Source organism: Rosa chinensis, chromosome 6 (assembly GCF_002994745.2).
Source record: "Rosa chinensis cultivar Old Blush chromosome 6, RchiOBHm-V2, whole genome shotgun sequence".
NCBI lineage: Eukaryota > Viridiplantae > Streptophyta > Magnoliopsida > Rosales > Rosaceae > Rosa > Rosa chinensis.
In genome coordinates, this window is record NC_037093.1 from 12,589,850 (window position 1) to 12,609,748 (window position 19,899).

At 38.4% G+C, this 19,899-nt stretch overlaps 4 protein-coding genes across 4 annotated transcripts; 2 read left to right on the forward strand and 2 right to left on the reverse strand.

Moving 5' to 3' along the window:
* Nucleotides 1-579: 579 nt before the first annotated feature.
* LOC112168883 (GDSL esterase/lipase At5g18430) lies at nucleotides 580-3,475 on the reverse strand. The gene is made up of 5 exons (XM_040508428.1): nucleotides 3,232-3,475; nucleotides 2,324-2,469; nucleotides 1,999-2,232; nucleotides 1,584-1,839; nucleotides 580-824 (listed from the first exon to the last, which is right to left on the reverse strand). Exons 1-5 carry the CDS (start codon nucleotides 3,473-3,475, stop codon nucleotides 580-582), a joined length of 1,125 nt encoding a protein of 374 aa, XP_040364362.1.
* A 1,619-nt stretch (nucleotides 3,476-5,094) lies between these two features.
* LOC112170833 lies at nucleotides 5,095-15,769 on the forward strand. Its single transcript, XM_024308122.1, has 4 exons — nucleotides 5,095-5,155; nucleotides 5,328-5,908; nucleotides 14,993-15,128; nucleotides 15,465-15,769. The coding sequence occupies exons 1-4, from the start codon at nucleotides 5,095-5,097 to the stop codon at nucleotides 15,767-15,769; spliced, it is 1,083 nt and encodes a 360-aa protein (XP_024163890.1).
* A 66-nt stretch (nucleotides 15,770-15,835) lies between these two features.
* Nucleotides 15,836-16,519, forward strand: LOC112170834. Its single transcript, XM_024308123.1, has one exon. It carries the CDS (start codon nucleotides 15,836-15,838, stop codon nucleotides 16,517-16,519), a length of 684 nt encoding a protein of 227 aa, XP_024163891.1.
* A 1,589-nt stretch (nucleotides 16,520-18,108) lies between these two features.
* On the reverse strand, nucleotides 18,109-19,030 carry LOC121049943. Its single transcript, XM_040508429.1, has 4 exons — nucleotides 18,717-19,030; nucleotides 18,543-18,612; nucleotides 18,310-18,393; nucleotides 18,109-18,171 (listed from the first exon to the last, which is right to left on the reverse strand). Exons 1-4 carry the CDS (start codon nucleotides 19,028-19,030, stop codon nucleotides 18,109-18,111), a joined length of 531 nt encoding a protein of 176 aa, XP_040364363.1.
* Between the last annotated feature and the right edge of the window lie 869 nt (nucleotides 19,031-19,899).

The following is a 19,899-nucleotide window of genomic DNA, read 5'->3' on the forward strand; positions in this document are numbered from 1 at the left end:
ATCATGCATGTAATATAAAAATATTATGATTGGTTTCTTATTACGAAATTAAATGAGTTATCTTCAAAATGCTTTGAATATTAGAATATTAATCAGAATAATGTTAATTGAATCACTTTTTTTGACATAAACTAGATATCGTCTTTTATGAGGTATAGAAATCACTCCACAATTTTTTTTATTAAATAATGAAATAGTAACTGTCACATGAAGTGATTTACTAAAACTTGGCTTACGTACGACTCGATATTTTTCCGGTGAACTTTAAGCTTTCAGTCACAGGCCTAAACTTTTTTAGGGGAACGAATTTAAAGATTGTGTCGGCCCTTCGATCTTTTGCTCATGCGGTTTCTTGTTGTGGCCTTTGTTCATTCTTAAACATGGTAGACCCCCCGGGGGGGTTGGGGCAAAATGGCAATTAACAATTGATCAAAACCATTTAACATCAAAAATCATGACAAACTCAACTTATTTTTCAGTACAGCTGGAAATGAGAGTTTACTGCTATATGCATGGTATTGCTAGCTGGTCGAACTGGACAAGTTTATTCTTGTTGAGGGTGAGAGTTGATATAAAACATCAATAGCTAGCCACCAACTGACTGAAGTTCATGGGTGTCATATATCTTGTTCCTGCACCATAAAGTGTTCGTGCTGCTAGTTGCGACGCAAACTCAGTAGGATGATACAAGTCCCAGAATAGGAACTCCTGACGATTCGAACAAAGGTTGGGGTCAAAAATTGTAACGCATGCTTTTTCTCCATTTAACCTCCCGTAACCACAGCAGGCTGATTGAACGTCCTTAAACCCTAGCAAATTGAAAACTGCAATATGACTCGCAAATCACAATATCCATATTTGCCACAATAAAATTTTAGTCTTGATAGCAACGAGTCCGTTCAAGACTGCATTCATCCTAGACTTTGACAATGTATGGCAGTTGTTATATTCTAATAGGGCTCAATCGGCTCATATACTTTCTCCATCTTAAAGTATCAAAGTCACAAGTAAATTAAGACGAAGTTATTTCCAAGACGTGCTCGTGTAAAACATATAAAATGACTGTTATTTTCAAGGAGCCTGAAATCTAATTATGGCCTTTAACAAGTGATTGTCAAAATAAAGGGGTTGTCTAGAGTACTTGGATATTTATCATATACTCATTTACATCTAATTGAACCAAAATTATAATTTAGTTGAACCAAATTTATAACATTAACAACAAAGTTATCACATTTGTTTTACACATTTACATATAATTGAACCAAGTTACTACATCGACAACAATTTATTTATAAACTTGTAAAAATATCGTAGGTGGGTAATTACCTGTAATAGAACTAAAATTACCCAAAAAATAACTCTATTTACCACAATGACAACAAAATTATTGTTAGATCTGTAAATGAGTGTATCACATACATACATACAAGTACCGTAAAATTTCCCCAAAATAAATAAGACAGATTCAACTACCCACCCCCACAAAAGATAAGGAAATATTAAAACTAAAACGTCCTCTAATCCAATTTTAATTTTATATCAAACCTAAAATATTAAATCAAAATGCATTTGATGCTTACCAAAGGCTAATGGGTCTTGAATGATACTCATGGTCATTTCATAGGCATTTCCAAGTGAATACCTCATCCCTTTCAAATCCGAGCTCAATTTCCGCAGGAGAGCGTGTGTTTCTATGAAAAATGTTTGAGCAAGCTTGTTTAGTTCCTTCACACAAACACTAGGGTCGACATTTGGTTGAACACGGGCATATGGACAACATCCAATTGGAGGAACACTTATAATCCCGAATTTCCGAGCTCCCAGCTTGTATAAATTCTGAAATCAAGTGATAGATACAATATTTCTTTGCTAACTGAGTTAATTAAAATGAACTGAAGGGAAATAAAATAAGAATAATACTACATAAGGTGGAATATATGTGGTAACCAAAAATGTGGTTCACCTAACATTACTCATAAAATAATTGACACACACCTTCAAATGGTTCTTATACGTTAGTTGAAGACGTTCCATGTGTTCCGCTTTAAACAAGTCCGTGGCATTTGGAAAGTACTCAACTAATTCGAAAAGATCGTTGCTTCCGATACTGATGATGAACAAAGACTTGGAAAGCACGGTATCAGTTGTTTTGAAACCAACTATCTCTGTGAAATTTCCACGCACCGCTGCAAATTGTTGGATCTGATTTCCCAGTGACACAACTTCTGTCTGCAAAAGTGCAAAGTAAGTTTTGTGGATTAATTATTGACTATAGTTAAATTACTAACTAATTAGCATTAATTTATTTATCTGTGCTTACCCATCTTTTTATCCCCGTGTCTTGGAAGATGCCACTTCCTGCTGAAGCAAAGTTGACTCCCTGCAGTATATTCCTTTTAAAAGTGGACATATGACTCGCGGCATACAAGAAAGGTGGTGGACTTTTCCGGCGTCCAAATAGTTTCACTGCAAAGCACCAACCAAACTCATCAATCAGAATAATATGAATTAGCTATTGCTTACTTCCAGCGCTACGGGACAATTTGTTTCATACTTTCATACCTAAGGCCAAGCTAATTATTATTTTCCGACATATTTAGAGAGAGGTGAATTTTGTAGCGGATCGTTTGGCAGATTTGGCTCACCAGTACTCTAGTCCTTCTGTTTGGTTTTTTTGTCTACCCCTTCCTGTGTCCCCAGCGTTCCATTTAGATTAGCTAGGAGGAGGTGTAAGTAGAGGGTTTGTTTTGTAGTTTCAGTTCTTCTTTTAGTCGTCGAAAAAAAAGGTCAAGCTAAATCCTTCCACATCATCAGATGGTCCAATTAAAGTATTAGTTATAGTGTATCGACACGTTGGTTAGATGTATGGTGTATCATTTTATTTAAATTGTATTGCTTCATATTAAAATTTTGTTTCCTTAAAATATCAAAAATCTAAATACACACACACACTAGCTAAACGCTTAAAAGCTTTACTAAATTTCAAATTGCCCAAAATACATTTTAGTCTAAAAACAGATGATCATGAAATCATTTTTAAATAAATAAATACAATTTTTTTTGCTTCTAAAGAAGTGGATAACAATTGAAGAGTCTTCATCGATCAATCACGTGTGAATCGCACGGGTATGAGATTAATTAGTATATATAATATGGGTCATGCATGCATGATCTATAGAATTATAGATGATATATATACACAATAATATAGTTTAACGATGGTTGTACCGATTTGGTCAGCGCTGTTAAGGCCATTGCTGAACCTCCCAGTAGGCACAGAATAAGGAAAATCAACCCCATTTGGAGAGAAATCAGCCCTTGCTCCACTTTGGAGCAACAAGGTATTGGTGCCAACATCCACAGTTGAGTCTCCAAATATGAAAATGGCCGCAGGCGGAGCTACCTCAGATGCACTAAACACAGATAACAAACAAAATGAAACAAAAAGCATCATCAGCTTCGACTTTGCCATGGCGCCCTAGGGCTAGACCTGTGTACGTAGCTCTTGCCGGCAAAGGTTCCGATTCTCGCTACCTTTTCTGTATGAAGGTGATGGTGAACTAGGTTTTTTAATTGCTCATTTATATTACGGGAGGTCTTGGAAATGAACAACCAGGTAGTGTTAATGTTGTCGTTGTCACGGCCTCTATATTAACAATGAACTTGATTCTTTTCTGGCGAATTTGCCTAGTGATAATACCCATGCACGTGTGTTTGTATGTGTGTGTACTCTTGCTGCAGAGATCCTAATTCCCTAGAATATGAACAAACTAAAAAGTTAATTAAGAACCATATCTAATGCATGCCTTAGCTTCTGTTGCTTAGCCTAATTAATTAGTCGACCTTACTTGTGTTATTAAACAGAGATCCCTTTTTTTCTTTCTTCTTTTATTAAACGTAGCTCGACGTACTAGGGTTTAGCCTCGACGTACTGATTCAAAGCCTTAATACTCGTATACGAGTTTATCAATGTGAATCGAAAATTTGAAAATGTGCAGAGAGCTTGACTAACTAATGACTGATTTGGATATTCAATAAAAGAAAGCTCGAGCACCCAACTTGATTAATCCTTAAACCCGATAAACTTTAAATTAGAGTTGCGGTTCAAAATTATTTTTTGGGTTTTTGTCCATTTACCCTAATTTTAGGGTCAATGCTCTCACTTACCCCATTAAGTTTTTTTTAATTCCTACGTACTTACACAAAACACTCTAAAGACTTATTTCCTTTTTCACAAAAGTTCCATTTTTACATCTTTTTATTGACATTTTTGCCCTTCTCTTAACTACCCAGCGTCCCACCCAATTAAACCCGTGTGTTTCAAAATTTCAAGCGAACGAAGAGAGAGAAGTTTCGCTTAGAGATAGAAACTCTGGTTCACGCGATAGAGAGAGAGAACGGAGAGAGAGAAGCTTGCATGGAGAGAGAAAGTAGCAATGTGGCTCTATATTTCAACTCTACTTCAGCTCGGTTTGAATTGTTTCTTCGATTTCAATTCCGTTTCTTCGATTTTTTTTTTTGGATCCATGTTTGCTATGCACTTCCATTGAATCTGAGTTTGTTTTCCTGTGTGTTTTGTTATTTCTGAATCGTTGCGCTAAGTTTGGTCTGTACGTGTTTCGTTAATTCCATTTTTTTTCCTTTTCGAAAAGCGTGAATTTCATCTTTGATTTGGTTCGATTTGCTAATTTCATGCTTATAACTTTGTTGTGCTAAGTTTGATCTGTTTCGTTGTGCTAAGTTTGTGTGGTTTTGTTTTAGAACAGTTCGATCTATTTTGGTATTTGTGAAGTGTCTATTGCCCCCCAATAGACCCATATTGGGGGTCAATAGATGGTTCACAGAGCTGCTTTTCTTCTTTTTTGATACGCTTAGTTTTTACTGAAGTTCAGCAATAGTTGTTTATAGTAACTTGTTTCTGTTTTGTGAAGTGATTTTGGTGTTCCAGACTCCTCTATTGGGGGGCAACAGTGGTTTGATTTTGTTTTGTTTTGTTTTGTTTATTTTTTTTTTTTCAGGAATATAGATAGTTCCTTGGTTGTTAAGTGCACTCATTCTGGACAAGGTTTCATGTTTCGTATTAATGAATATATGAGCTATGCTCATTTGCTTGAATACATTTGTGAACGCTTCAAGTTTTCTGCAACTGATGGTATTGAGCTTCATTATTCGTTTCTTGGATGCGCTATTTTTTTTTCTTCACAATGATGATGATTTCCAGATGCTGTTTAGCGGTGCCAAGATTTACAAGTTGGATTGTGTTGATATTACGGTGTTGAAGAATAGTGTAAGTTGAAGCAAAAAAGCTTCTGTTTCATTTGAAGATAGCTGCTCTGGTATTGTGGATGAAGATGATTACCTCATTGAGGCATTTAGGACTGAAGTTCAAAAGTCTTACTTGTCAAATGAGTGGGCTAGTTACATTCAATGTGTAGGGCAGAAATTTCGTGGGGGTTCCCCTGAGTTTCGAGACAAGCTCAGAAAGTATGCTATTGAAGTTGGGTTCAGCTTTGTGTTTATTAGAAATGATTGGGACAGAATTCATGCGGTTTGTTCCAATTGGGGAACTGAAGGATGTGAGTGGAATGTTCGTGGTTATGTATTGCCTGCAAATGGATGCTTTATTATTGGTGAGTTGGACAATGTCCACTCTTGCAAAAGTTTTGTTCGGAAGCAAAAACATGAGCTTTTGGGATCGAAAATTGTCAAGACATGTATTGAAGATGACATTAGCTATAACTTGTCATTGAAGCCGAGGAAAATTATCAGCAAGTTCAAATCAGCTTATAGGTTTGATATATCGTACAAGGTTGCTTGGAAAGCAAAGCAAAAGGCTAGGGAAATGATTTACGGTTCTGAGGCTGATTCGTTTAACATGCTAACTTGGTATAGGGAAGCTGTGTTTGTGACAGGACCCGCCCCGGATTTCAGGGTGAAATCCGAAAAGGCCCTGCGGGGCCCACCTTAGAAGAAATTCTACCAAAAAATTTGACAGAACTTCCCCTAAAAATGGACAACCCAAAACCTGTAAACAAACAATTACACTTCTAAATCATCCATCCTTATTCTCCTGGAGCCACCCTGCTCCCTATATCACAACATCTCTCATATCACAAAACAATTCTGAAACTTAAGAATATTAATCTCAAGAGATATCAGAGCAATCTATTTCTCAGGCGTACAAGAAGGTAGAATACAAGATAAACGACCAATACTTTTATAATGCGGAAGCTATGACAGCTATGCCTCAACCCCAAGTACGCTCGACCTCAAGCTAAACTGGCCTGCAAACTGGGCATTTAAAACCGAAGGGCTCAGGGGAAAACATTTAAAATCCGTTAGAGTGAGTGGACGAAAAATAAGTAATTTCAAATGAATACGTAAAACTTAATGCTTTCCCAAGTTATTCTCTAAAACCTCGCATGCAGTAACAATCTTGAAAACACTCTTATTCATCCTCTTTACTGAAATCTCAATCACGTAATAAGAACATCTTGAAGTCTCTTAAAATCTCATCCTCAATCCTTATAAAAACATCATTTTCATGAGGCTCGTTTGATGACTAGAAAGGACTGCTGTCTAGTCATCTCATGCCATCTAGGAGGGACTGCCACCCAGATGACGCATCGGAAGGGACTGCCAACCGGAATAGGAGGCGGTGGATAGAAGGGACTGCCAACTAGCCACAAGTCGTAGACGGGACTGCCGACTAACCACAGGTAGTAGACGGGACTGCCGACTAACTACCTCATGTCATCTGGAAGGGACTGCCAACCAGGTGACGCGTCGGATGGGACTGCCAACCGAGCTGTAGTCTGGAAGGGACTGCCAACCAGACTATTACCTAGAAGGGACTGCCAACTAGGTAAGATACGCATGCGCCAAAACTGGCCTCCTTAATAAACTGAATAGCCTCCTCAAGAAACTGAAAATAACATCTTTCAATTACTTGTTTTCGGAAAGAAACTGGGTATTACTTCAATAAATCATTAATAATTCACCGAAAGCATAACTCAGGATTAACTCACTAAATCAAACCTCAATAAATCCTTGAAAGCATCCTCGAAAGCATAAAATCAAATACTCTGTAAATCAATAAATGCTTTCGGAAAGAAAACTCAATCTAACTTCAAAGCTGATAAGTACGGAGCTCAAAGCTCAATAAATTTCTATAAATCAATCATGCTCAAATATTCGATGAAACATTCGTACTCGTGAATCCTCATAAAAAACCGATATTCGAAATCCAAAATTCTCATAATATTTTCTGAATCAGTCACTTCCCGAAAATCATTTCTCAACTCAATAACTCCTGAATACTATCTCAAAAATCTACTAAAAGCCCTCGGGAAGGAATTTCAATACTAATCTCGTAATCCATAAATAAATCTCAATAAACTAAATCTCAAATATTCAAAACATAATTAAATCTCAATTGGAAGAAAATAATAATAATACTGCATGCGGAATTAATTTAAAAACAAATGTCCACTCACAGTACTATTTAGGCGACCATGCATACGAGTTCCTTCGTCGAGCAATAGCTCGGTACATCGCCCTGTACACAATTATATTCCGTGAATAACTATTCAACAATTAAATACGATTCTCAAAATCAAATCCTCATAATTACATCTCCACTTCTCCTCGGATGCAACCCAAATTATACCACTAATACCATTTCGTTAATTTAAAGGTTGCAAGGCAGAACCGAGAGATATCCGACGGCCGGATTCTCGTAATTCGATAATCGAAACCCTAAACTTCAAAAATTCATAATTAATTCCAAGCTTCTCCAAAATTCACCAAATTTCATATATAAGCTCTACAATATTTATAGGATTTAATGGGCTAAAAACTGGAATTAAAACACAGCCCAACACGCCTCCACGCGCCACCCACAGTGGCGGCGCGTGGGACCCACGCGCAGGCGGCAACCACCTCCGATGGCCACCATATTTTGACAGCAGCACCTACACAACACACTGATCAATTTTCTCAACTACAACACATCCCAATTTTACCTTTAAACAGTCGAATTCAACCGGTGAAGAAAACCCAGAAAATCAAGAACCCTAGATTTTCAATTCTGCCTCTACACTTCAAATCTTGATTCGAGGCTAGGGGCGAAATGATCTCCGTGGAAAACCAAACCTTCGACGGCAAAATGGTGACCAGAGGTGGCCGGAATCGCCGGAAATCGGCAAAAATGGCTAACTGCCACCGTAGCTTCCTCCGCTCCAAATCGAGCTTCTCCGGCCAAATCACCGTAATATACCTCCACAGACGTGATAAGGGGAAGAAACCGAGCTTGGGGGTGGCCGGATTACTTTCTGGGTCGGCCGGAGGAGGAAGAAATCGGAGGGGGAAGAGATCGGGCCGAAAGGGAGGAAGGGTCGGGGAGAGAGAAGAGAAAGTTACCGGGGGCTAGGTAGATTTTCCAAAAATGGAAATCTACCAACAGTAATTTCCATATATATATACAACTTACCATGAACAGTAAATTCTACATTTTTGGCCATAACTCTCACATACTAAGTCCAATTTTTACGCACCACATATGCACGCGCTCGGTTTAACGTCCTCTACAACTTTCATGAAGGAAATTTTCTCAAATTTTGACCCGAACAAAAAGTCAACTTTTAGGGCCTCCTAAAAGCATTGAAACGACAGTAAAAGTGAAAGTAAAAGTTGTTTACCGTCCAAATGACTAGTAACCCGGTGAATTCGGATTCGGGACGTCACAATCTCCCCACCTTATAAAAATTTCGTCCTCGAAATTCCATACTGTTGAAGTAGAGATGGGTGCACACGCCAATCCATAGTAAACAGTCACAAGATGAATAGCACATCAATCGTACGGCCGTGGCGATGATAAGGCACAGAAAAGATGTGCAAGTCTGCTCAAATCATGTAGAAATTACCTTCAAAACTGATCCAAAACTTGACCAATTAGAACATGGAGATCAACCCTTATAAGAAACAATTCTCTAGCTGAAATCTAGCCAATTATTGCTATCTGAATAATTCCCACAGCGTTCTTACTAAATTCAGTGTCTTAGTAGATAGATTTACTTCCACTCATTACTGACAGTCCTTAACAACTGAGGGAGAACATCGTCAAAGCATTATGTTTGAAGCAATCTGTAAACTGTTCAACTATGTGAGCAGAAACACCTACTAAAATTCTCAGAATAAAGGCTCAAGGCTAAATCAAGGTCGGTTACTTGAACGAACTACACCTTGAAACTGCATAACGAAAATCAAATCTTCTTTGGATTAAGTTTTCCCTTTGCAATTTTAAGTCAACGACTGGAGTAGCTGATAATCTCGACAATCTCGATTACACAAGCAACCAAAACATATACTTAGAATCCCAAATGTATCAATGTTCCAAGTTGGATACCATTGTCTTACCTAACTATGTAATAGTACATACTCACAAGTACACAACTTCGACGTCAAAAAAAATTTAGGTCAAATAATAGTTCAGATGACTCATGGTATCAATATCACAAACTATGCAGTTTGAATAGTAGCATTCATACCTTTTCATATAACTCGTACAGTGAAGATCCACTTTGTTCACCAACAACATGATAATACATTTACTCACACTTAAAACAATTTCAATTCGTACACGGGTTATGGAAAGTCCAACAGTTAATAAAACACCACAAGATGCTCACTGATAACCCACATGTCTTCAACAACCAATTTCCTTAGCAACCACAAAAACCACACTTCCTCTTTGTCTATTTGTGCTTGGATTTCTGATCGAATGTCGTGCACGTAGAGATCCCATAGTCGTCAAACATATCAAAGAGTAGCCTCGAACCAACCTATAAGTTCTTAATCATGCATGTTATGGGGCCACTACACTTTCATTGCGCTACTTTGATATCTGACTAAAACATTGATCAAAGCCTTGAGATGACATCTAAGTCAACTAGAGAAACTTCTTTGATATATACCCTGCTGGCCATAAGGCGACACATTCACACACCTGTTTATGTTCAAAATTTTGTACCAGACTGCTAGCAAGATAGTCCATTCTTTCTTCTCTATGTTTCCCCACCATAATCTTCCAATAATCAACGTTAAACTTGCAAGTACTTGAGTATAGCGAACTCTCCTGGCCTGGCTCAAAGCCGGTATCCCCAAGCGACGCTGTCATCGCTAAACTGCGGATAAAGTAGCTGAAGATCCACCCTCTAACACACTTATTCAATAATATTCTAGCTACAACAACAATTTCAAAAACTAATCCGCGCTAACTAAGATTGCACCAAAATTTCTCAATCCTCATCTCGCTAAGCATAAATCCAACAACACAACTCAACCATACTCGCTCAACAATTTAGTACTTCAAGAGTAAATTGAAACCCTTGATAAAACCCAAGGTCCAAACAAGTAATTTCCAAACTCAACTCCAACATCCCGCTAAGTCAACGTACCTATAAACCCGTGATGGTGACCGAATATCAATCGTACTAACAACTTCCTGTACTTCTCCAAATATGGGCCACCATACGGTAGAAATATCAATTAAAGTGTGAATTAAATCTCAAACAGTTTAACCAATTCCACCAGTAACGGTACCAAGGTAGTAAAATTCACTTAATTCCTTCAAAGCAATCTGTTAGTATATGTATGCAACTCAAGCAACCACCAAAATTCCTAGATGACAAACACCGTTCACAGAGTCTTTCCTCGAACAACAACCTTGATGTAAAACAGACACCCGTCCAACATCTCATTTCACACAAAGCGGTACCTGGATCTGAAATTTTTCCAACCACCTGGCGATCCAATTCCTCCATTTAATCACTGTTGAAATACGTCACTGCCAAGACAAACCGCATTACGTCTGACCCACATATAACAAGAATTCTGGTCAAACCTTAATCTGAAATATTTCTGGAGCCAACTGAGAAACTTATTTCCTCAAAGTTATTCCACTAACCACTCTTACAATATCCCAATCTAACTGTCTAGCAAAAACTTCACCAAGGATCTATCACAATTAATCTTTAAGGCTCCACAATTTATAACTCAAATCATACTCCGTATCACAAGTAATTCCACTTGCACCATTATGAATCCCAACGAGATCACTACCACTATTCTCCAATTTTTAGGTACAACCATTTCAGCCAAAACGGATAACCAATTTAGTACACGCATAGGCACAATCTCATATACAAAAGATGTTTCTAATCTTCTCAATTAAATACTGGCAAAGATCGTAACTCGACGGTAAAGCTCTATGCGTCCAACTAAATACTCAAGTTTCAAACATAAAACTATATCAAACTTAAATTCTGTCTATCTCCTTACTCAATACGATCCACAACTTCAAAAGGATCAATTATAAGTCAATGTATCAAAAATCAATTCCTTCCAATCTGAACAAACAAAATCCAAATATCATGGTTAGGTCAAAGAGCCAAGATAACCAGTCATGATTTCCAAGTAATCTCCAACAACTATCAATGATATCACAAATGTCACATACATGCCATATCACATCACGTAACACATCTCCTGAAACTTGGTTCAACGTCAGAACCACTAATATTACTAGTTCCATTTCCATCAAAAATTCTGATTCTAAAGCAATTTATAGTAAACTGAGACAACCCAAATCTATGCCCACTCAACTCTAACAATCAAACACGAAATCGAACTCCAGTCTTGCACCTTAAACCTTACCCCAACAAACTTGTTGGCATCGAGGGAGAGATAACCACCACATTCCCTCGGATCACATTTCGTAGCATAACTCAACCCTGTAAGGTAATCTAACATCACCATCACCATGAAAAGGTGCAAGACACTTAAACAATCTGATATGCAGACAGATCCCTATGAGGTCGGCGTATAAGAGGCATAGCACCTGAAGGAAAATCAACTAACCACGTACCTTACATACTTGATGAATACTTCAGCACCGAAGAGTAAACGATGGGGAACCGCTGCAGTCGGGCCATCACTCGGGAGGTACTGAGTAACATCAAGCATATAAGGTAACCAGATCGAAACAAGTCTACAGAATCTTAAAACCTAGAGCTCTGATACCAACTGACAGGACCCGCCCCGGATTTCAGGGTGAAATCCGAAAAGGCCCTGCGGGGCCCACCTTAGAAGAAATTCTACCAAAAAATTTGACAGAACTTCCCCTAAAAATGGACAACCCAAAACCTGTAAACAAACAATTACACTTCTAAATCATCCATCCTTATTCTCCTGGAGCCACCCTGCTCCCTATATCACAACATCTCTCATATCACAAAACAATTCTGAAACTTAAGAATATTAATCTCAAGAGATATCAGAGCAATCTATTTCTCAGGCGTACAAGAAGGTAGAATACAAGATAAACGACCAATACTTTTATAATGCGGAAGCTATGACAGCTATGCCTCAACCCCAAGTACGCTCGACCTCAAGCTAAACTGGCCTGCAAACTGGGCATTTAAAACCGAAGGGCTCAGGGGAAAACATTTAAAATCCGTTAGAGTGAGTGGACGAAAAATAAGTAATTTCAAATGAATAAGTAAAACTTAATGCTTTCCCAAGTTATTCTCTAAAACCTCGCATGCAGTAACAATTTTGAAAACACTCTTATTCATCCTCTTTACTGAAATCTCAATCACGTAATAAGAACATCTTGAAGTCTCTTAAAATCTCATCCTCAATCCTTATAAAAACATCATTTTCATGAGGCTCGTTTGATGACTAGAAAGGACTGCTGTCTAGTCATCTCATGCCATCTAGGAGGGACTGCCACCCAGATGACGCATCGGAAGGGACTGCCAACCGGAATAGGAGGCGGTGGATAGAAGGGACTGCCAACTAGCCACAAGTCGTAGACGGGACTGCCGACTAACCACAGGTAGTAGACGGGACTGCCGACTAACTACCTCATGTCATCTGGAAGGGACTGCCAACCAGGTGACGCGTCGGATGGGACTGCCAACCGAGCTGTAGTCTGGAAGGGACTGCCAACCAGACTATTACCTAGAAGGGACTGCCAACTAGGTAAGATACGCATGCGCCAAAACTGGCCTCCTTAATAAACTGAATAGCCTCCTCAAGAAACTGAAAATAACCTCTTTCAATTACTTGTTTTCGGAAAGAAACTGGGTATTACTTCAATAAATCATTAATAATCCACCGAAAGCATAACTCAGGATTAACTCACTAAATCAAACCTCAATAAATCCTTGAAAGCATCCTCGAAAGCATAAAATCAAATACTCTGTAAATCAATAAATGCTTTCGGAAAGAAAACTCAATCTAACTTCAAAGCTGATAAGTACGGAGCTCAAAGCTCAATAAATTTCTATAAATCAATCATGCTCAAATATTCGATGAAACATTCGTACTCGTGAATCCTCATAAAAAACCGATATTCGAAATCCAAAATTCTCATAATATTTTCTGAATCAGTCACTTCCCGAAAATCATTTCTCAACTCAATAACTCCTGAATACTATCTCAAAAATCTACTAAAAGCCCTCGGGAAGGAATTTCAATACTAATCTCGTAATCCATAAATAAATCTCAATAAACTAAATCTCAAATATTCAAAACATAATTAAATCTCAATTGGAAGAAAATAATAATAATACTGCATGCGGAATTAATTTAAAAACAAATGTCCACTCACAGTACTATTTAGGCGACCATGCATACGAGTTCCTTCGTCGAGCAATAGCTCGGTACATCGCCCTGTACACAATTATATTCCGTGAATAACTATTCAACAATTAAATACGATTCTCAAAATCAAATCCTCATAATTACATCTCCACTTCTCCTCGGATGCAACCCAAATTATACCACTAATACCATTTCGTTAATTTAAAGGTTGCAAGGCAGAACCGAGAGATATCCGACGGCCGGATTCTCGTAATTCGATAATCGAAACCCTAAACTTCAAAAATTCATAATTAATTCCAAGCTTCTCCAAAATTCACCAAATTTCATATATAAGCTCTACAATATTTATAGGATTTAATGGGCTAAAAACTGGAATTAAAACACAGCCCAACACGCCTCCACGCGCCACCCACAGTGGCGGCGCGTGGGACCCACGCGCAGGCGGCAACCACCTCCGATGGCCACCATATTTTGACAGCAGCACCTACACAACACACTGATCAATTTTCTCAACTACAACACATCCCAATTTTACCTTTAAACAGTCGAATTCAACCGGTGAAGAAAACCCAGAAAATCAAGAACCCTAGATTTTCAATTCTGCCTCTACACTTCAAATCTTGATTCGAGGCTAGGGGCGAAATGATCTCCGTGGAAAACCAAACCTTCGACGGCAAAATGGTGACCAGAGGTGGCCGGAATCGCCGGAAATCGGCAAAAATGGCTAACTGCCACCGTAGCTTCCTCCGCTCCAAATCGAGCTTCTCCGGCCAAATCACCGTAATATACCTCCACAGACGTGATAAGGGGAAGAAACCGAGCTTGGGGGTGGCCGGATTACTTTCTGGGTCGGCCGGAGGAGGAAGAAATCGGAGGGGGAAGAGATCGGGCCGAAAGGGAGGAAGGGTCGGGGAGAGAGAAGAGAAAGTTACCGGGGGCTAGGTAGATTTTCCAAAAATGGAAATCTACCAACAGTAATTTCCATATATATATACAACTTACCATGAACAGTAAATTCTACATTTTTGGCCATAACTCTCACATACTAAGTCCAATTTTTACGCACCACATATGCACGCGCTCGGTTTAACGTCCTCTACAACTTTCATGAAGGAAATTTTCTCAAATTTTGACCCGAACAAAAAGTCAAATTTTAGGACCCCCTAAAAGCATTGAAACGACAGTAAAAGTGAAAGTAAAAGTTGTTTACCGTCCAAATGACTAGTAACCCGGTGAATTCGGGTTCGGGACGTCACAGTTTGAGACTAACCCAGGATCTTCTTTTGTTTTGGAAGTTGATCCATTGAGTAATCGATTTCAGAGGCTTTTCCTAGCTTATGCTGGTTGCATTCAAGGCTTTGAATTCTGTCTTCCCGTGTTGTATGTTGATGGCACTTTTGGGAAGAGTGTCTACAAGGGGCAGATTCTTTGTTCAACCGGAAAGAATGGAAATCATGGTAATTTTCTGATGTCTATGTTCTTTTATTGTTATTTTTGTTGAAACTTTGCAGTGGCATGCTCTTGTTAGCGGTGCAGCGGCACGCTGCAATCATGTATTGGCCCCCAATACTCCTTTATTTTCTTGTGATTTCTTTCCCTTTTTTGTTTCTTTTATGTTTATTATTGTTTTTGGATTCTGTTCGTTGAAAATATGGAGCGGCACGCTCTCAGCCGTTGGTGGTGCAGCGGCACGCTGCAATCTTCTATTGCCCCCCAATAGACATCTTTTGTCCCCCAATAGACATCTATTGTCCCTAAATAGACTTACGTCTTTTTTTCTTTTCTTTTTGTAGGTTTCTTTCCTCTTGCAATGTGTGTCTATGATTCTGTGACGGATGCTAATTGGTCCTTTTTCTTCAAACACTTGAAGAGCTTGCTAGAACCTCATGGTAGAGTGATTACGTTTATTAGTGATCGAGGTGTTGGACTGTTGAGTGCTTTTGATAAGATATTTCTTGGTAATCCTCATATTTTCTATTACAAGCACTTGACGCATAACCTTATGAGTAAATACAACGGTAAAGGGTCTTCTGTTTTGAAAGATGATGTTAAAAAGAAGTTTTTTGAGTTGGCATATTCATGTACTGAAAAGGAATAACATTTCCATTTAAGAGAGTTGAGAGAAGTTGGTGGTGCTGATATTATAGATCCATTTCTTACTGATATGCCTCTTGAAAATTGGTGCCGCGCATTGTTCCCTGGATGCCGTTATGGAATTATGGCTAATATTATATCTGAATCTTTTAATGCTTGGTTTGCTGTTGAGCGTGAGATGCCAATTTACACTATGCTTGATCAGACTCGGATTAAGGTGATGCAAATGATGAGTGAAAGGAGAGACGAGGCTCAGGTTTGGATATCACAACTTACTCCTGTTATGGAGGGTCGTTGGAAAGAATGTATGGAGAAAGCTTGCCGTTTCAATGTCCATTACTCCCACACAAATATTTATGAGGTTAGATCAATGTATTCTTATGTTGTGGACCTTGGAACTCCTTCATGCTCGTGTAAAAAATGGCAGATTAACTGCTTGCCTTGCTGCCATGGTCTCGTTGCAATTCAAGCTGCCTCAATGGATGTTTATGATTTTATTGATAAGCATTTTCATGTTGATTATTACAAGAAGTGCTATGATTTTCCAATTTATCCAATATCTAATGTTGATGTGGCTTCTTCGGAATCTTCAAGCAATGACTTCATACTTCCTCCGAACACAAAGAGGCCACCCGGGAGGCCTAGGCTCAAGAGGTTCAAGTTTAGAGGAGAATGTGAAAAGAAGCTCATTCGTTGTGGTCGATGTGGCAAAATGGGCCAGCATAACAAGAAGACCTGCACTGAACCTATTTGAATGTAAAGTTGTCAATTGTTTTAGCATTCTGTTTAGTTGTATTAGGGGGCAGTAATAAGCTATTAGGGAGCAATAGATGATTTTATCTAGAGTCAGTATAACATTTTTTCTTTCGAAGATTATTGACATTGATTGGTACTTGAGTATTGTTGCTAACTGAGAAATCGATTAAGTTTTTCAAGAACTTGTATTGAGATTTTTTCCGGTTCCTCTATCCATTTTGATTTCATTTTGACTTTTCCACTAATACAATAGTTGATTTTATGTTTATTTTCATTTTAACATGTTTGCTTTTGAGTTGCAAGTTTTTCCAACGTGTTGTGAAAGCAAACTGACCCTACAAACATATATTGGGGGTAATAGACATCTATTGGCCCCCAATAGAATTTGAGTTTTGGAGGGTTGAAGTTCAACAAGTGTGAAATTTTTACACTTGCATATTGCCAATGTAGTTTGATGTCCTACTATCTTATTTTTGACCCTCTATACAAGCTTTATTGGGGGCCATAAGGGTCTATTGGTCCCCAATAGAACCTGGTTTCTGGGGACTAAAGGCACCATGTATGTAATATGGGCCTGTATTTTAAATATTGACCTATGTGATATGCTCAACAGTAGTAACTGAAAATAAATTCTTTCAACTTAATAGAAAATATATTGAAAAGCTTTCAAATCATCTCAAAGTAGTAGTATTAATATTCCAAATCAAAATAAGTTCAACCGAAACTAAGTGCATAAAATCTACATTTTCTAGCTTTCTGCGTTTCCTACAGTAAGTGCAGCTTCTTGATGGTATCTTTCAACATCCAACCATGTTCCTCCTTTGCAAACCTCTCAAGAATTATTTTCCTCATGTCATCGGCTTTCTTCTTGTTGGGTTCCCCTCTATAAAGCATGAATTAAAGTTAGTGATCCTCAACAAAAGCACTTATTGCCCCCCAATAGACCCCTTTTGGGGACCAATAGACTGAAAACTTGGCACAAATGTATCAATTAAATTGTCATTTTTCACATCATAAACAAATATTAAAGGATTTTGAGGCACTTACAATGAGGTTTTCTGCTGAGGGCAGTTGAAGTCTTCTACAAGCTCGTAGTCCTGTTCGCCGATATGATTATCCAAGATCCACCTTCTGACCTCTTTCTCTCTTTCTGTCATTTCTTCAACCTCGGTGATAAATTCTCCTCGAGCGTCCTCACCTTTACACTTTTCTCTTGTGTTCTCTTGATCCTGGCTGTCAGCGTCAAATTTTCTGGCTGTCATGTTCACATTGCGGATAAACCTCCTTATGTGCTTTACCTGTTTGATACAGATATATAAAGCATCAATAGACTTTCTAAATTTGACCATTTTGAAAAATAAACACATTGTTTTAATATTATTACTTACCACCCAGTTTGCGTTGGTGTAGTGGTGGTTATCTTTTGTCCATTCCTTCTTTGGAGGTAGCATAGAGTTCATGTGAACAAAGCTTTTTTCTCATTGTCGATGATAAGCAGTGTGTACTGCTGGCTGTAGCAATGGTGGATCGGGATAAGCACCTTGGGGTAGCTGAAGTTACTCCACAGTTGTTCAATTAGAAATAACTCTATATCAATCTCGTGGCCTTTAAAGTCGTCTTCCAAAAGGCTCTTTCCTCCTTTCTTGAAGTCTGCCAGTTTCTTTTCATGTTGAACAGCGTAGTACTATATAGGAAACAGACACATATTAAATCATTCAATTGTTAATATAAAATTTGTTTTCGTGCCGCGGTGCAGTGGCACGCTGCTATTTTTGTTTCATTACTTACCGCCGCTTCAATGTCCAGCAATCCAATCTGAATCTTCTTTTCTTTCAGTTCATTCTGCAATATTTCAGTGTAAGCCTTGATCACCTGCAATCGTTCAATTTGTTAGTATTATATATGTGAAGTTTAGCACCTATATTGCCCCCCAATAGGCACATATTGGGGGCCAATATGTGCCTATTAGGGGGCAATAGGTGACTATTGGGGGCCAAAACAAACAAAAATTTAAAACTTACACTAATACCCACATCTTCCTCTTGGATGATAATCTTCATGTCTCTCCTTGTTATCCCTATTATGCCATTTCTACTTGTCCAGTAGGTATATATGCACAAACAGAAAAATGTATAGTTATTACTAGTCTATAAAGCATTAATATTCAAATTTTAATAGTTATGCTATGCACTTACAAATCGTCATCGACCATCTCAAAAAATTGCTGGTAGTGTCTTGCGACTTTAGGCTTTAAGGTTTTCCATGTGTACTTCTCGCAATTCACATCTTTAATTTGGATTGGCTGCTGTACTTGTTTCCCTTTATGCAGGTTTGTTGCCAGCTTCTGTTCGGCTTTCTTTCTCTGCTTTAGCTGTTCTTGTGGAGCAGTCTTTCTTTTCTTTCCGTAAGTCTTCAAGATCTCCGGAGTGTCATACTCAAAATCCTCATCCTTGTCCTTAGTTGTTGCCTTTCTCTTGTTTTGTTTCACATTCCTCTCAATAGAATGCATGGCAACCTTTTCCTTCTATATTGGAACCAATGGTACTGCTATTTCTTTTCCAGCTTTCTTCTCATTCGTGTCTTCTGTCTTTGCAGCAGTTTCTTTCTGCTCTGGTTTTTCCATGTATGCCGAATTAGCTGCTTCGAGAAGTGTTGACACGATTATATTTATTTTTTCTGCTTCTACAACATTTAGTATCTCCTCCTCATCTGCTTGCTCAATTATTTCCTCTTCTGGCTTCTTGAAAGCTAGAGGAACTGCGTTAACTGGATCACCTCCCTTTGGTTCTTCATTGACTGGTGTTTGAGGTAGATATTCAACTTGGGTTCGATCATATTCATATCCTGTTCCAGCTTCTTGCTCCGTTGACGCCAACACCATCTGAAGTTGATTAGCTCTCTGATCACTACTTTCCTGATCATGTTTCCTCCCAGTTGCCTTCGCCAACAATATGTTCAGAGCTCTGATGTGGTTTTTGTGCGCTCTGTTTTCTTGCATCACTTCAGTTACTTTCTTCTCCATAGACAAAATCTTGTCATCGGCAACCATAATCTTTTCCCATAGCACCTTAATATGGTTTGCCAAGTTTTCATTTGCTTGTAAGATAGTCTTCATTTTCTCCTCCATTTTCTTTTTGTCACCTTCGTCTTCAATCATTGTATTCATCTCCTTTAGAAGAACTCTCATCCCAGTGCCTAATGTTCTCTTCTTTCTATTCCTGACTTGCTTGCGGAACCTGCAACCAATAAAACAACAAAAAAGTCAAAAAAAAAATACCAATATTGGGGGCAATAGACGTCTATTGGGGGCCAGTAGACACTTTATAAACCTTGTATTGGGGGGCAATAGAATATCTATTGCCCCCCAATAGAGACATT

Excerpts from the sequence above, each read along its gene's own strand:
- LOC112168883 (XM_040508428.1), bottom strand. The coding sequence starts at position 3,475 with ATGGCAAAGTCGAAGCTGATGATGCTTTTTGTTTCATTTTGTTTGTTA. Across the intron at positions 2,470-3,231 it reads TAACAGCGCTGACCAAATCG|TGAAACTATTTGGACGCCGG; the intron begins GTACAACCATCG and ends GGTGCTTTGCAG. Across the intron at positions 1,840-1,998 it reads CGTATAAGAACCATTTGAAG|AATTTATACAAGCTGGGAGC; the intron begins GTGTGTGTCAAT and ends ACTTGATTTCAG.
- LOC112170833 (XM_024308122.1), top strand. The coding sequence starts at position 5,095 with ATGAGCTATGCTCATTTGCTTGAATACATTTGTGAACGCTTCAAGTTT. Across the intron at positions 5,156-5,327 it reads CAAGTTTTCTGCAACTGATG|ATAGCTGCTCTGGTATTGTG; the intron begins GTATTGAGCTTC and ends TTTCATTTGAAG. Across the intron at positions 15,129-15,464 it reads CGGAAAGAATGGAAATCATG|GTTTCTTTCCTCTTGCAATG; the intron begins GTAATTTTCTGA and ends TTCTTTTTGTAG.
- LOC112170834 (XM_024308123.1), top strand. The coding sequence starts at position 15,836 with ATGCCTCTTGAAAATTGGTGCCGCGCATTGTTCCCTGGATGCCGTTAT.
- LOC121049943 (XM_040508429.1), bottom strand. The coding sequence starts at position 19,030 with ATGCATTCTATTGAGAGGAATGTGAAACAAAACAAGAGAAAGGCAACA. Across the intron at positions 18,394-18,542 it reads AGGAAGATGTGGGTATTAGT|GTGATCAAGGCTTACACTGA; the intron begins GTAAGTTTTAAA and ends GAACGATTGCAG. Across the intron at positions 18,172-18,309 it reads TGCTGGACATTGAAGCGGCG|ACTTCAAGAAAGGAGGAAAG; the intron begins GTAAGTAATGAA and ends AGAAACTGGCAG.